The 17,316-nt window shown below is 39.5% G+C and overlaps 1 protein-coding gene across 1 annotated transcript; it reads right to left on the bottom strand.

Moving 5' to 3' along the window:
- Positions 1–12,706: 12,706 nt before the first annotated feature.
- Positions 12,707–16,435, bottom strand: LOC107482388 (selenium-binding protein 1). The gene is made up of 7 exons (XM_016102845.3): positions 16,180–16,435; positions 15,600–15,795; positions 14,858–15,085; positions 14,183–14,414; positions 13,711–13,818; positions 13,312–13,584; positions 12,707–13,166 (listed from the first exon to the last, which is right to left on the bottom strand). Exons 1-7 carry the CDS (start codon positions 16,298–16,300, stop codon positions 12,885–12,887), a joined length of 1,440 nt encoding a protein of 479 aa, XP_015958331.1. The 5' UTR covers positions 16,301–16,435; the 3' UTR covers positions 12,707–12,884.
- Positions 16,436–17,316: the final 881 nt, after the last annotated feature.

Consider the following 17,316-nt stretch of genomic DNA (forward strand, 5'->3'; position numbering starts at 1 on the left):
AGGCGGAGTAGGGGTGGCGGTCGTGGAGGCCCCACTTCATGAGCTGGCCGTGGAGGGCCTGAGCCAGGGATGGCTTGTATCGTGCCTGGGACAGGACTGCCTGAGGAACTAACATTCCTCCACTCTTCACCTTTTCAGTTAGGTCATGCTTCCTCTTCATATCATGGCAAAATTTTATAGTGATGGCTAAATCATCATCCTATCTCTATAAATATTTTATCTAATTCAGATATTTTTTCAATCTTAATTTACTTAAATCTGTCTAAATTCCTTAATAATTTAAGTATCGAAATCTTTTGCAAATACTTTTACCACCATCCACTATCCACTTGAGGACGTCAAACAGATTTTTCCTTCCAACGAACAAGTCGAAATTTTCATCTAAAGAAATTTGGATTTCATATTTAGATCCATACTATATTGGTTTCAGGTAATCCCACAGAATATTAATAAATGTGTACCCGCATTGCGTCAGATTCAGAATCTCACAGTGGAAGTCACTCCAACAATGATCGAGCGTCCTCTTTACCTCAACACTCCGAAAGAGGAGAGGGTATTGCAGAAGAAAGAGACAGAGATAACTTAAGAGGATGAAGTCTAACTTCTCAATTCATATTCCCGAAGGATCAGGAAGTAGGAATGCTGCACAGATCATGGACTTGGTTTATGGTCATCAATGCACCTATAACCTTTTTATTAAGGGGTATGTTTGCTGAAGTCTTAGATGTTCATATTTTTTAGATGAGAGAAAAAGGAAATAGAATTGTCAAAATTCAATTTTTTTTTTTAATATCACAAAGCAGATGAGACGGATTTTAAAAATTGATGGCCCTAATAAAAAGGTTAAAGGTGCATATGCGATATGAGAGAATTAGAGGATTTTATAAATATTTTAATTAGATATTGATCATCTGAAAGATTCGTTGAAGAGAAAGTTATACACCATTCAATAATCAAGGGATACAAAATTTTTAACTAAGTTGAACAAGATAAGTTAAAAATAAGAGTATTAGTCATAAAAAAAAATAGACCACATAACGAAAGAGATAATTTTAGTTAAAGAATATTTTTAGTATAAAATATAGCACTCTCATCAATTATTTTATATTTTTTAAACATGAATATGTTAAAAAATATCATATAATTAATGGAAGTATAGTACTTTATCATGAGAATTTTAATCAATATTATGTATTTTATAATACTACATTGAAAATTTTTTGTCATGTTTCTTCATCACTAATCACTTACATTAAAATTTCAATTATCAATATTATTTATGTTGTTAAACCTAGATTGACAAATATATTTAAATGTAACAAAGTAGATGAAGAACAAAATTAAAGTTTATGATTAAAATTTCAATCATCAAGTAGTTGAGATGTGGTTTGATTCTAATTAATATTTTCGTTAGTAATTTATGATTCTATAGGTGAATAATGTTATTTTTGTTTGTAAAAATTAATGTTCATTATTAATGATTTGAATTGAATGTAACGTAGGAGTTCTTCATTAAAGAAAATATTTTTTTATATTTGCAGCAAATTTCGGTATAAAACTAAGATATTTATGTGTATTGTTTAAGAATTTTCAATGTATGTATATTGATAAGTTCTACATAATTCAAAACTCTTCTTCTTCTTTCTCCTTATCTTCTGCTGCTTCTTCTTCTTCTTTTTCATTATCATCGTTATCATCTTTTTTTTTTTACTTATTCATCTTTTTTTTCTTGTTTTACCTTCTCAAGTTTCTTCTTGTTTTACTCTCTTAACAAGAATAAAAACAAAAAAATCAAACCAAGAAAAGGAAGAAACACATAATGTTACAAAATTACTTGGAAAAAAATGAACCTACATTCATTCAACTAAAAGAAAGAAAGAAATAAGAAAAAGAAGAAGAAAAAAATGTAGCATTAAAGGAAATATTTTTGTGTATTTGCAGCCAATTTTGGTGTAAAACTAAGATATTTATGTGTACTGTTTAAGAATTTTCGATGTATGTATACTAATAAGTTCTGTATAATTCAAAATTCTTTCTCTTTCTCCTCATCATTTTCTACTTCTTCTTCTTCTTCTTTTTAATCATCATCACCATCTTCTTCTTCTTTTTTTATTTATCTTTTCTTTCTTGTTTTATCTTCTCATTTTTTTTGTTTTACTCTTTTAAAAAAACAAAAAAATCAAACAAAGAAGAAGAAGAAACATATAATGCTACTGTTACGTGGGTAACCGAAGATTAATGGGTTGGATGGCGTTGGTTGGCCCAAACGTATGAAGAAGGAGGCTTCAAGTGGATCTGCAACTCGGGAACCTCCGTCCGACTTGTGTGTGTGAAAGAATGGGGGTTGGTACCTGCAAAGACACTCCGATGCCTAAGTCAGCAAATGAGAGTATTGGACTTAGAGATACCTGAAGGGTGTCAGTGTATTTATAGTGGTGAACCAATAACCACCGTTGGAGTAGTGCCACCTTTTTAGGGTGTTAACCGTCCCATTATCTTAGGGTGGTTAGGATATGGCTCTTGGAAGTGGTTAGAGAGATTCTAGGGGCAATTACTCATTTGAATGAGTGTTTATCTGCCAGCTAACCCTCGTACCCGACTTCTTTAGAGCAAGTCGTGCTGAGAACCGACTTCATAGGACGAAGGTTGGTATTGGGTGAGGCCCAATCCGTGGGATTAGGCCTTTTATTTGGACCTGGGCCTTTACTATTGGGCCAGGGTATGAACAGTGCCCCTACTCGAGCCCAATTTTCTTTTCAAGATTTGGGTTCGAGTATTCATTGTTTCGTTTCTGCGATTTTTCAAATTTCCCCTTCATTCGTTCGTGCTGCATTCTTGTGTTTTCGAAGGCTTTTTCTTCCTCCAACCCTCATTTTCAGATAAAGGTTAGCTCTTTCTGTAACATGCTTTTCTATTTGCATGCCTTTATTTTGTAGATAGGTTGGTTTGTAGACTTTAGTTCCGTATTCCCTCCCTTTAGAGACCGTGTTTTTTATTTTTCTTTTATTTTTCCCTTGTAGGTTTTTGTTACCTTTTTAAGAAAAAGAAATGGCTTCCGTAGATGTTCTTTCTCAGTGGGTTGATGTCACGGTCTTAGGGGAGGAACCCTTGGTCGATACTGAGTTTATCACCCACCTTCGTACTCGCCACAGAATTTGTACTTCTGAGGAGGACGAGCCAAAGTACGAGTTGGTAGTCCTGGGTCCAGAAGACCGGGTTTGCTTTGGGAGGGCCAATGAGGTGGCCCCTCATTTTTTCTTTATGTATGAGTGTATGATCACCCGTTTGGGTGTTTTTCTTTCTTTTTCAGACTTTGAGATGTCTGTTTTGCATCACTGCCGAGTTGCCCCTACCCAACTTCACCCCAACTCTTGGGGTTTTTTGAAAATTTATCAATTTATCAGCTATGTCCTGGATTTTTTGACTTCTTTGAGGATTTTCTTTTTCCTCTTTCACATGATCAAGCCCTTTAGTGGGCAAAATAACAAACAACAATGGGTGTCTTTTTCAGTGGGCTAAACAATAAGCAACAGTGGGTGTCTTTCCGAGCCATACAGGGTCGGAGAGTTTTCACCCTTTTTGACGAATCCTTCCATGACTTTAAAAATTATTTTTTCAAAGTGCAAGCTATAGAGGGTCACCACCCCTTTTTTCTGGATGATAATTCTTCTCCTCGCTTTCCTCTATACTGGCTGGAGGCCTCCCCTTGCGAGAAATATGGTCTTGACGACCTGGATGAAGTAGAAGCGGCCATTGTGGGGTTCCTCTGAGAAGTGTGGGGGAGGGCCCCATATTTGGACACTAAAAAGTTTCTCCAGGGTTCTCCGACCTTTGTCCGGGCACAGCTAGGTAGCTTTTACTTGTTTGTTAGATTTCCGACTTGTCTGACTGATCTTTCCGACTTGTCTAATCTATTAGCTATTGTATTTTCAGAGATGGCGAAGACAAATGCTCAGGAGTCTTACCAGAGAGTCCAGGAGGCCAAAGTAAGGTCTCGCGCCAGGACTGGTGGCATCAAGGTGGTTATCTCTCCTCCTCCTCCTCCTCGGAACATTGGGACTCCTTCCCAGCCCATCGTGATTTCTTCTTCGGCTTCCTCTCAGCTGCCCCCCTCCGCTCGACCTTCTCCTGAGCCAGAGAAGAAGAAGCGCAAGACCTTAGAGTTTGGCTCTTCTGGTGAGGTTAAGGCGGATGCTCTTGCATTCGTCCGAAAGAACATCTACCCCCATGCTCATATAAGCATGGATGATGTTTTTGTTCGGCACTATCTTACCACTCTGGTTGAGGAGAGTCTCAAGGCGGCGGGGGTTTGCAGCAAACTCTTGGATATTTTTGAGAAGACTCCTCTCAGCTCTTTAGGGATGACCTCGAGGGTCGAGGAGCTGGAAGGAAGGCTTCTTATATATCAGGAGCACGAGAGGGATTTGAAGGAGGAGGTCGCCAAGCTGAAGGAGGAGAGAGATGACCTCCGGGAGAGGGAGAGGAAGTTGCAAGCCCAATGCAACATGGAAGTGGACTTGAGGAAAACAGCGCAGGCCAGCTACCAAAGTTTATTTGATGATCTTGGGTCTGTGAAGAATGATCTACTGAATTCTCGAAAGGCCTATACCGAGTTGGAGGACTCTATTGCTGATGGCGCCGAGGAGGCTTGGAGGATCTTTAAGGAGCAGGTCGGAGTCATCGCTCCTGACTTGGATCTTTCTCCTTTGGATCCTGACAAAGTTGTTATCGACGGTGCCATAGTGGATCCCCCTGCTCCCGTGATCGTTTCCGAGTCAAAATTGAAGACTCGGGGGCAGAGGATTATTGAGTCCCTTCCTCGCTCGAAGGACGCTTCGGGTTCTTCCCAAGTTCCTCCGACTTCCTCTTCATCTCCTCTGGATGCCTCTCTTCCCGGTCCTGGTGGCGCTCCTCCTGACTCTGGTGGTGGTGATCCGTCTACTCCTCTTCAGAAAAAGTAATTTGTTGGCTATTTGGGGGCCCGGCCTGTGGGTCCCCCTTTTTTTAAACTCTTTATTTGTTTTTGGTGGTGTTTGAACAATTTACTTTTGGCCTTTTAAGGCCGTAAACAAAACACTAAAAATACCCCTTTTTTAATAAGGGTTTAAGTTAAAAAATAAATACCCTTTTTTGGATAAGGGTTAAGTTACCTTATGCGTGCATGCTTTTCTGTTTTTGATATTTTAGGAAGTCTTTTCGACCTTTTCCCAAAAACCTTTTATTCGACTTGTCTGTTCTTCTGAGCTTTTTTCGCTTTAAGAACCTAGGACAGTCTTCTCAATAGTTTTTCGATCCCTTTTTTCCACTATTCCTTTATGCTCAACTTTGTGGTTTATTGAGCTTTTATGTCTTAGGTTATTTTTGCGATGCGTTTTTCTTCTACTCGGTTCTTCATTCCGATTTACGGGTCGAAGTGTTTCCGAGCTTTTCTACTCAGGTTTTCATTTCGACTTATGAGTCAGATTGTCCCTGAGTTTCTTATGATCAACTTATATAACCTCTTTACACCGACTTGTACCTCGTCGTTTTATCCTGACGACCATCTAGGTCGGTTCATGGGATTTTCACGTTTTGTCGAGCTTAAGTCGGCGCGTTTCATAGAAAGAAAGAGAAAACAACAAAGGAATTTATAAGAGATATTTGTAAGATGAAAAAGATCTTTATTAATTGGGGGAGGTACTTTATTGCTACTAAGGGTTTTTGACAATCTATTTCCCTTAGCCCCTACTATGATGCCTCGTTAAAAACCCTTCTCCAGAAAAAAAACCCTTTTATTTTGGGAAAAATCATGAAGTTGGGAAAAGAGTACATCAGGGAATAGAGTTCGCTTTTAACTGTAGTACCTTTTCATATTACAAGCATGCCACAACCTCGGTAACTCGGTGCCGTTCAGGTCGGTCACTTTATAATAACCTTTCCCTAAGACCTCATTGACTTTGTATAGTCCCTTCCAATTTGCAGCGAGCTTTCCTTCCCCTGATTTGTTGACTCCAATGTCGTTTCTGATCAAGACCAAGTCACTTGGGGTGAATGCTCTTCGAATGACTTTTTTGTTGTATCTTGTAGTCATCCTTTGCTTCAACGCCACTTCTCTTATCTGGGCTTCTTCTCGGACTTCTGGGAGCAAGTTGAGCTCCTCTTTGTTCCCCTGTATATTTCCGATCTCGTCATGGAGAATCACTCTTGGGCTTTGTTCGTTGACTTCTATTGGTATCATGGCTTCTACGCCATAAAATAGTCGGAAAGGTGTTTCTCCCGTGGCGGATTGGAGGGTTGTCCTATAAGCCCATAGCACCTGAGGGAGCTCTTCAGCCCAAGCTCCTTTTGCTTCTTGCAATCTCTTCTTTAGCCCTGTTTTGCATCTTGTAACCTTTTCTTTAGCCCTGCCAGTATGACTTTGTTGGCTGCCTCGGCTTGCCCATTGGCTTGCGGGTACTCCACCGAGGTGAACTGGTGCTTGATTTTCATACTGGCTACTAGGCTTCTAAAGGTAGAGTTGGTGAACTGGGTTCCATTATCTGTAGTAATGGAATGAGGTATCCCATACCTTGTGATGATATTTTTGTAGAGGAACCTCCGACTTCTTTGTGCGGTGATGGTTGCCAATGGTTCTGCTTCTATCCACTTTGTGAAGTAATCTATTCCCACGATCAGGTATTTAACTTGTCCTGGTGCTTGGGGAAAAGGACCTAACAAATCCATTCCCCATTTTGCAAAGGGCCATGGAGAAGTGATACTGATGAGCTCCTCTGGGGGAGCCACGTGGAAATTTGCATGCATCTGACATGGTTAGCACTTTTTCACAAATTCTGTGGCATCTTTCTGCAAGGTCGGCCAGTAGAATCCAGCTCGGATTACTTTCCTGGCTAGTGACCTTGCTCCGAGATGATTTTCGCAGATTCCACTGTGGACTTCCTCTAACACCTCGGTGGTTCTTGAGGTCGGTACGCACTTTAACAATGGTGTTGATATCCCCCTTCTATAGAGAATATTTCTCATCAAAGTGTAATGTTGTGCTTCCCTCCGGATTTTCCTGGCCTCTTTTTCCTCTTTTGGAAGGATGTCAAATTTTATGTATTCGACCAAGGGGTTCATCCATCCGAGGTTTAAACCGACTATCTCAAGGACTTCTTGTTTGTCTTCTATTTTTACCACTGAGGGTTCCTGGAGGGTTTCTTGGATCAGACTTCTGTTATTCCCTCCTGGCTTGGTACTTGCTAACTTGGATAGGGCGTCCGCTCTACTGTTTAGATCCCGAGTTATGTGTTTAACCTCGGTTTCTGCAAAGCGCCCAAGGTGCTCTAGAGTTTTCTCCAAGTACCTCTTCATATTTGGGTCCTTTGCCTGATATTCTCCACTTATCTGGGAGGTCACCACTTGTGAGTCGCTGTATATCATCACCTTTGTAGCACCGACTTCTTCTGCCAGCTTCAATCCAGCAATCAAGGCTTCATACTCTGCCTGATTATTTGAAGCTGGGAATTCAAATTTTAGGAAAACCTCTATCTGGGTTCCTCTTTCATCTACCAATATTATGCCTGCACCGCTTCCTGTTTTGTTGGAGGATCCATCTACATAGAGTTCCCATGTAGTTGGTTTTTCCTCCTGATCCCCTGCGTATTCTGCAACGAAGTCGGCGAGGCATTGGGCTTTAATCGCCGTCCGAGTTTCATATCTCAAGTCAAACTCGGAGAGCTCTATTGCCCATTGAACCATTCTCCCTGCAACATCCGTCTTTTGGAGGATTTGCTTCATGGGTTGGTTCGTACAGACTCTTATTGTGTAAGCCTGAAAGTAGGGTCGTAGCCTTCGTGAGGCTATTACTAAGGAGTAGGCAAACTTCTCTAGTTTGTGGTACCTTAGCTCAGGGCCTTGTAGAACTTTACTGATGAAATATACTGGATGTTGGCCGACCTCGTCTTCTCTTATCAGGGCTGATGAGACAGCCTTGTCTGCTACAGATAAGTATAGGACGAGGTCTTTTCCAGCTACGGGTCGGGTCAGAATAGGAGGTTGGCTTAAGAATATTTTGAACTCCTGGAACGCCTCCTCGCATTCAGGGGTCCATTTAAACTGACATCCCTTTCTCAATAAGGAGAACAGTGGAAGGGATTTTAGTGCTGATCCTGCCAAAAAACTAGAGAGGGCTGCAAGTCGGCCATTCAGCTGCTGGACCTCTCTCAAACAAGTCAGGCTTTTCATCTCTAGGATGGCTCTACACTTATCGGGATTGGCTTCGATCCCTCTTTGTGTTAGCATAAATCCTAGAAATTTTCCTGCCTCCACCGCGAAGGCGCACTTTGCGGGATTTAGTTTCATCCCGTGCAGCCTTATGGTGTCAAAGACTTGTGAGAGGTCCGACAAGAGGTCGACTTCTTTCTTGGTCTTTACCAGCATGTCATCGACGTATACTTCCATTAGGCTCCTAAGGTGAGAAGCAAACACCTTATTCATCAACCTCTGGTATGTGGCCCCTGCATTTTTCAATCCGAATGGCATGACCACGTAACAGAAATTAGCTCTGGGTGTGATGAATGATGTCTTCTCCTGGTCTGGCTCGTACATCGGGATTTGGTTATACCCCGAGTAGGCATCCATGAACAACAAGTATTGATACCCTGCGCTGGAGTCTACTAGGGTATCGATGCTTGGCAGTGGATAAGGGTCCTTGGGACATGCCTTATTTAGGTCGGTATAGTCCACACACATTCTCCATTTGCCATTTTGTTTTTTGACCAGCACTACATTGGCTAGCCATGTTGGGTACTTGACTTCTCTGATGAAGCCGGCTTCCAGGAGCGCCTGTACTTGCTCCTCCACTACTAGGGCTCGTTCTGGGCCGAGCTTACGTCTTCTTTGTTGTACAGGTCGGGATCCCGGATAGACCGAGAGCTTATGGGACATGAGCTCGGGGTCTATCCCAGGCATGTCGGAAGCCTTCCAGGCGAAGAGATCGAAGTTATCTCTTAGGAGCTTAGTCAACTCTTGTTTTAGGGTTTCCCCTAGGTTGGCTCCTATGTGAGTATTTTTTCCTTCCTCTTCGCCGACCTGTATTTTCTCGGTTTTTCCTCCCGGTTGTGGTCGCAGCTCTTCTCTAGCCTTTGCGCCACCGAGCTCTATTGTGTTAGCTTCTTTGCCTTTTCCTCTTAGGTTTAGGCTTTAATTGTAGCATTTTCTTGTCAACTTTTGATCTCCCCTTACCGTTGCTATCCCCGCTGAAGTCGGGAATTTTATGCAAAGGTGGGGAGTGGATACTACTGCTCCGAGTCGATTTAGAGTAGCTCTGCCGATTAAAGCATTATATGCTGACCCCACATCGATGAATATGAAGTCTATACTCAGAGTCTTTGACTTTTCCCCCTTTCCAAAAGTGGTGTGGAGGGGCAAAAATCCCAGTGGTTTTATCGGCGTGTCCCCTAATCCGTATAAGGTGTCGGGGTAGACTCTTAATTCTTTCTCATCCAACCCTAGTTTGTCAAAAGCGAGCTTAAAAAGGATGTCCGCTGAGCTTCCTTGGTCTACTAGGGTTCTGTGGAGATGGACATTTGCCAGGATCATAGTTATTACTACTGGATCATCGTGTCCAGGGATTATTCCTTGCCCATCTTCTTTTGTGAATGAAATGGTAGGGAGGTTGGATGATTCCTCTCCGACCTGGTAGATTCTTTTGAGATGTCTTTTGCGAGAGGATTTGGTGAGCCCCCCTCCCGCGAACCCCCCTGAGATCATATGGATATGTCTCTCCGGAGTCTGCGGTGGTGGGTCTCTTCTATCCATATCATCTCGCTTTCTCTTTCCATGACTGTCCGACCTTTCTATGAGATACCTGTCAAGCCGACCTTCTCTAGCCAACTTTTCTATCACATTTTTAAGGTCGTAGCAGTCGTTTATGGAGTGACCATATATTTTATGGTACTCACAGTAGTCGCTGCGGCTCCCCCCTTTTTTATTTTTAATGGGTCTAGGGGGCGGCAGCCTTTCAGTATTACAAATCTCTCTGTATACATCCACTATAGAAACTTTCAGAGGAGTATAAGAGTGGTATTTTCTTGGCCTCTCGAGACCGAGTTCTTCCTTTTTCTTGGTTTCCCTCTCCTTCTCTTTTGTTGAGGGAGGGTGTCCAGGTCGCCAACTCAGATCTCTCAGCTTAGCATTTTCCTCCATATTGATGTACTTTTCAGCTCTTTCCTGTACATCACTTAGAGAGACGGGGTGTCTTTTAGATATGGACTGTGAGAAGGGACCTTCTCTAAGTCAATTGACTAGCCCCATTATGACTGCCTCTGTGGGCAGGTTCTGAATCTCTAAACATGCTTTATTGAACCTTTCCATATAGGCTCGTAAGGGTTCTCCGACCTCCTGTTTTATTCCCAGGAGGCTCGGTGCATGTTTCACTTTGTCTTTCTGGATAGAGAACCTCATTAGAAACTTCCTTGAGAGGTCTTCAAAACTTGTGATCGACCTCGGGGGGAGGCTGTCGAACCACTTCATCGCTGCTTTCGATAGAGTGATCGGGAAAGCTTTGCATCGCGTAGCGTCGGAAGCATCAACTAGGTACATCCGACTTTTGAAGTTGCTTAAGTGATGCTTCGGATCCGTAGTTCCATCGTAGAGGTCCATATCGGGGCTTTTGAAGTTCCTCGGAACTTTTGCCCTCATTATGTTCTCACTGAAAGGATCCTCCCCTCCTAGGGGCGGTTCTTCTTGCTCTTCACGGGAGTTCCGGCCTTTGAGGGAGGATTCTAACTTTAAGAGTTTTCTTTCTAACTCTTTTCGTCGTTCCATCTCCTCTTTTAGGTTCTTTTCGGTCTCCTTTTGTCGCTCCCGTTCTTGTTCTAACTTTTCCAGGCGACTGTGGACTAATCCCATGAGTTCGGTTGCGTGGGATGGTCCCTCTTTCTCTGATTCGCGATCTTCTGAAGAGTTTACCTTCGGATTTTTTATTCCGGAGGTACCTTCCATGTGTTGATCATTGGTTCCCTGGTGGAGGGTCAAGTCTGCATCATTATTACCTGTGTCCAGATTCTCTTGTTCAGAATCTGACTCCACATGACCCTCTTCGGGGGATCTGTCCGCCATCACTGTTTGATCTCTCGGGTCCCCGGCAACGGCGCCAATGTTACGTGGGTAACCAGAGATGGGATGGATGGCGTTGGTTGGCCCAAACGTATGAAGAAGGAGGCTTCAAGTGGATCTGCAACTCGGGAACCTCCGTCCGACTTGTGTGTGTGAAAGAATGGGGGGTGGTACCTGCAAAGACACTCCGATGCCTAAGTCAGCAAAGGATTAAGCAGGTTTAGAATGTATTGGAACTTAGAGATACCTGAGGAGTGTCAGTGTATTTATAGTGGTGAACCAATAACCACCGTTGGAGTAGTGCCACCTTTTTAGGGTGTTAACCGTCCCATTATCCTAGGGAGGTTAGGATATGGCTCTTGGAAGTGGTTAGAGAGATTCTAGGGGCAGTTACTCATTTGAATGAGTGTTTATCTGCCAGCTAACCCTCGTACCCGACTTCTTTAGAGCAAGTCGTGGTGAGAACCGACTTCATAGGACGAAGGTTGGTATTGGGTGAGGCCCAATCCGTGGGATTAGGCCTTTTATTTGGACCTGGGCCTTTACTGTTGGGCCAGGGTATGAACAGCTACAAAATTACTTCGGAAAGAATGAACTTACCTTCATTCAACTAAAAAAAAAGAAAAAGGAAAAAGAAAAAAATACAACATTAAAAGAAATATTTTTGTGTATTTGCAGCCAATTTCGGTATAAAACTAACATATTTATATGTATTGTTTAAGAATTTTCGGTGTTTTCATACTGATAAATTCTACATAATTCAAAACTCTTCCTCTTCCTCTTCCTGCTCCTCATCTTCTGTTGTTTCTTCTTCTTTTTTTTTTTTCATCAGCGTCACCATCTTTTTCTTCTTCTTTTTCTTATTCATCTTTTCCTTCTTGTTTTACCTTCTCAAGTTTCTTCTTGTTTTACTCTCCTAACAAGAATAAAAACAAAAAAATTGAACAAAAAAAAGAAACACATAATACTGCAAAATTACTTGGAAGAGGATGAATTTACATTCATTTAACTAAAAGAAATAGAGAAATAAGGAAACAAAGAAGAAAAAATGCAGTATTAAAGAAAATATTTGTGTTTTTACAGCAAATTTCGGTGTAAAACTAAGATATTTATGTATATTATTTAAGAATTTTCGGTGTTTTTGTACTAATAAATTTTACGTAATTAAAACTCTTCCCCCTTCTCATCTTCTGCTACTTTTTCTTCTCCATCTTCTTATTTCATTTTCTCATAATTCTTTTCGAATTCAGCTTCGAAACTTCCTTCACTTTTCGCGATGATTTTGAGAGATTTTTTTTAAAAATTTCGATCGTTGTTTGAATTTTGAATGTTGCGCTTTTGATTGAGAGAAAAGAACCGTTTGTCATGATTTTTGCGCTCTTCAAGAATTGAAAAAATGCGTGTTTACATGCAATCTAAATTGAAAGTTATTTTTGTTAAATTTAGACCAATTTATATGAATTTATATGTCAAAAAGACTTATATATGTATTAGGCCTGTATTAAATAACTTCATACCAGCCCGAAATAACAATATTCATTAAGGAGGGGCAATCCAAATTCCAAAGTGGATGAATTCACTTATCGTACAAAATTAGTAAATTGTCAACAACAAAAAAAGGCACTGATAATGATTTCAATAGACCCAATTTATTAGCAACCTCCCTAAAGAGAGCTTTGGGGGTACAACTTATTTAGTTAATTCATCCAGAATAATATGTCATACTTGAAGAAGATCGTAATTGTAGCTGATTACAAAACAACATAAGACACGTTTCTTACAAATATGATACATATGGTTTAATTTAATTAAATCCATATATCTGAAGTGCAGTCGCCACCAGGATATCTCATCTCATGAGCAAGGGAAGGGCCATCAGGCTCAGCTCCAAAGTCAACAAAGAAGTTTGGATTAACCTTGAGACCACCTTTCTCAGAATCAATATCAATCTGCAACATGTGTGCTCCTTTCTCCACAAGCTCTGGATAAAATTGTTTATCCCATGTACTGAACAGTGAGTTTGTAACATATAGCCTCTTACCGTCCAGACTCAACTGAATCATCTGAGGGCCGCCTCTCAACTTTTTGCCCTGAACATAAAAAGTGGGCACTCACATCAAAATCCACTAGAAAATGTCATTTTAGCAGAGTTTAGACCATTATGTCTTCTCTAAATATTCTATTCTATTTCTTCTCTTTGTTTAAACTCTGTTCCAACAATTAAACAGCACTTACCTGAACTTCTGGCACATCAGTTTGCCAAGTTTGACCATCTTCCCCTACTGCTACCACAGGGCTACCTTTCTGAATAAGTCCACCAACCCATACTTGGCCAGTAAGTACAGGATTGTTAACATCCTCAATATTGTACTGTCTTATATCTCCATGAAGCCAGTTTACAAAGTACAGAAACCGGTCGTCGAGAGAGATAAGGAAATCAGTTATAAGTCCAGGCATTTCGGGAAGAATCCAGTTTTGCACTTTAAGTGGTTTCACTGATATGGAAACCTACAAAGAAAACTTGCTGCTTAGGTATAGTGACTAGCGTTGACAAACTTATGCTGGTTTTAAGTACCTATACTAACTAGAAGAGAATATATATGTATATATCAAATATCATTTTCTTAACAATACCTCATGGCTCCATGATCCATCCTTGGTCTTGAAAAATCGAATCATGTTACTAGTCAATGCACTGCCAACGAAACCTGTGTCTTTGGAAGGATCATGCAGGAACCTTATCTGCATTCAGGATGCATTACAGCATTAGTCATATTATATGCTAACTTGTGTAAGAAGGTTCACCAGTACCAGCTACAAGAAGGACGGAATAGGGTAAAATCATAGTTAAATCAAACAAATGTACGGAGAATTTATCAACATAAAAAGAGAAATGCTTGCTGAACATATCTTGCATGGAATGTTGTGCGACTCCACTCTATCCACCATGAGACGGTGTTGATAGGGGACCCCACTTAGACTCTATCTACTGGTGTATAAGGCATAAGTGGACATGTACAATGTAAGATATGATTACATAAAAGAACCAAAAGTTTAAAAAATGTAAATCAAATATCTCCTTAGAATATTATAATAAAGAACTTGCCTCCAATGGTAAGAGCCCTGAATCACCAAGGTCCAGTGTTTGTCTCAGTTCGCCCCCAGGCCAGTTGTACACATGGAGATGCCTCCCGTATAATCCGTCAGAGACATGCTGCAGGTTAAAGCCTTTGGTAAAGGCAGCAGGAGCACCCCACGATGTGCTGATCATAGTATTGTGACGTGGTTGATACCAAAAGTCATACCCAAATGTTGGACTGTGCCCTGGTTTCTCCCACCTAACAATTGTGGAATGAGAGACAAAATATTACTATTAGAAATTATGAAATGCATCCATATTTGGTTCTATTTTCATTTGCTTAACTTGTTTGTGGAATTTTGGAGAAGAAAGTAGAAAACTGAAAATAAGAAATGAAAACAGATCATTTTAACTATTTTCACATTTTACTTTACAAAAATCCTGAAAATTGAACACACTGAAAATGAACATAAGAAATGGGAATATAAACTAAAACAATGTTGCCAAAGTTGTAGCGTCATATGCAGCGAAACATGCTGCTGTATGCTCATTGAGCAACCCGATTACATAATGGAGTACAAGAAATTTTTGTAAATCAGAAAGCACCTTAAATTGAGCAACCAAAACTGCAAGATCTAAAGATTATGCAAGCACATTCGAATATGGATTATTGCATTTGTTGACTAACATGTAAAAGGCTACCTTCCTTTCACATTAAAATCTGAATCAAGAAGAAGAAATCCATTTCCTTTAGCATTTCCATCCTTATCTCCAAGACACGAAACCATTACATCGCCGGAGGCAAGGCAATGAGATGTGTGTGGAAAAGCTAATCCAGTCTTCTCTATGATATCTGAGGGCTCAACAACTTTATGCAAAGATGGTGCTCTTGGATTTGTTTTTGTGTCAACCACATATATGCGACCTGATCTGCAATGGGATAAAGATAATAATTAAAATACGATAAGTTTGTTTAGAGGTATTGGAATCCACAAAGTAAGCAACATAGATATGTACTTGAACTTCATTACCAAGTGCCACAAGAGAAAAGAAAAGGAGGTATTAGTAAGGAACAGAGATTGAAATCAGATCCCCTTTTTAACAATATTTTAACTGTATCACTCTTTTGACACAACAGTTGTAGTATATATAAAGCTTCTTCATAGTTTCTCTGCTTTTCAATTTGAAGATGATATATTGCTGTGTCCTTGTATTCAATCTTTGTAGTTACATAATAACTTACAAAATCCAAACAGATAGAGGATTATACACACAAGTATGGTCCTTATTTCAACAACCGATTCGATTCATAGTGTTATACACAAGGAAACCAAGAGTCCTTTAGGCTCTGATTTTCCTTGTACTTATCAAGTATCAATCCTATTGTCACTGATCTGTAATTTTTTTCAGTAAAAGTAACTGATTAGTGTTTACCACCACTTACACCAGTCCAGGTACAACAAGAAATCGTCGCTCTGCGGATGGATCACCATGGCAGGAGCTGCATGAATTCCACCCAGTATGGTGCAATTCGTCGCCTAAATAGGGAACAGGTAGCCTATGAATGACTTTTGAATAAGTTGGGGAGTTTGGATCTATATCCACTGTGGCCAGATAATCAGGCTTCTGTACTCCTGTTCCTGTATTGCATTATCAAGTCAACAACTAAAGTCAACAATTGCTCTGATTGAGACAGTAATAATTAGTTATAACTGATAAAATTATGGGAAAAATAATTGTCTTGAGAATTCAGAAATCACCAAAGCTAACCAATTCTATCTATGACCAAAACAGGTATGAAATTCTGAGAGGACAAATCGAGTTCATTCCTTCAAACTTCAAAGTCACAAAACCTTGAGGTATCAAAATTAAGCTTAACAAGGACACGCGATGTAACCTTTGAATCTTCAAATTCCAAAAATGGACAAGAAAGCACACAAAATAAAAAAACCAGCTGAACAATTTTTCCAAAACCTTCAAACGAAGCAGAATCAGAAAGCAATTTGAGACCTAATTAGGTTTACCAGTGTAGACAGCAGTGACATAAATGAGAGTCTCTCTGAGACCGGACATGGCTTCAAGTGGTGTAGCATAGCCAGGACCCGTTTTGCAGCATCCTTGATGAGAACCGTTATGGTTAGCCATTTGATTCACTGATTCACTTCACAGTTCAGAGCTTTTGCCGTACGAAGAAGAAAACAACTAGAACCGTTCACATGGAGTAAGCCACTGAAGCCAGCAAGCTGAAGTGATGAGGTAAGTCCACTGGCTTGTGCCTGCTATATATTAGAGAGTGGTAATAGTCATTAAAGAATTATTATTATCATTATTTATTATTTATTATCATTATTATTACTGATTTTGTTTTGAGTTTGTACGTAATCGTAATAGCAGTCAGATACAACGTGATGCCGTTGATGTGTAATGTATTCATGTGAAATGTCCAGAGAGGATGAACCAATAGCCGAAGATGGTTATTCGATAACGGATCTCCTTTGGCTCTTCACATGTTGACACGTGTTCTTACGGTACACTTTCTACTTTTGTTTTCTCCTGTTATCTGTCTGTGTCGCCTAAGAATTTTTTTTTTTTACCATTTACTTTTAAAAATCTGTGACATATTTTAAAATAGAAAAAATATAGGTAGACAAGAAAAATATTAAACAATATAAATAATAAATATATCGAATATTTATTTCATTAGGTGTACAGATAATTATTCTAATATTAATATTTAAGTGAATAATTTAAAGGTATAATATATTTTGATTTGCTTGGTAATTATTTATATTGTTCAAAAAAATTATTGATTATCTAACATAACTCTTTAAAATATTATAAAAAATATTTTATTAAAAATTATTTTATAGCTTTTTATGTTTTTAATAAATTAAAATTTTATATTATTATACTCTTAAATATATCTCTAAAATACAAGACAATTAAATTCTAATCTTATCTATTATTAGATATTTAAAATATTTTAGAAGAAACCGAAAGTATAAAAAAAAATAAAACTTGAAATTGTTATTAAAAAAATTATTATTAATGCTAGATATATATTCTTATTATTTATAATATCATAAATAATTATTGTTTTTGCTTTCTTTAACTATTAGCATTTTATTGTGAAATAAATAATTAAGAGAGATATAATAAAT

This window comes from Arachis duranensis, chromosome 4 (assembly GCF_000817695.3).
Source record: "Arachis duranensis cultivar V14167 chromosome 4, aradu.V14167.gnm2.J7QH, whole genome shotgun sequence".
NCBI lineage: Eukaryota > Viridiplantae > Streptophyta > Magnoliopsida > Fabales > Fabaceae > Arachis > Arachis duranensis.

Coding starts and splice junctions, on each gene's coding strand:
- LOC107482388 (XM_016102845.3), bottom strand. CDS start 16,300: ATGGCTAACCATAACGGTTCTCATCAAGGATGCTGCAAAACGGGTCCT. Junction 15,796..16,179: donor TGTCACTGCTGTCTACACTG/GTAAACCTAATT, acceptor AATGCAATACAG/GAACAGGAGTACAGAAGCCT. Junction 13,167..13,311: donor CTGATGTGCCAGAAGTTCAG/GTAAGTGCTGTT, acceptor TTTTATGTTCAG/GGCAAAAAGTTGAGAGGCGG.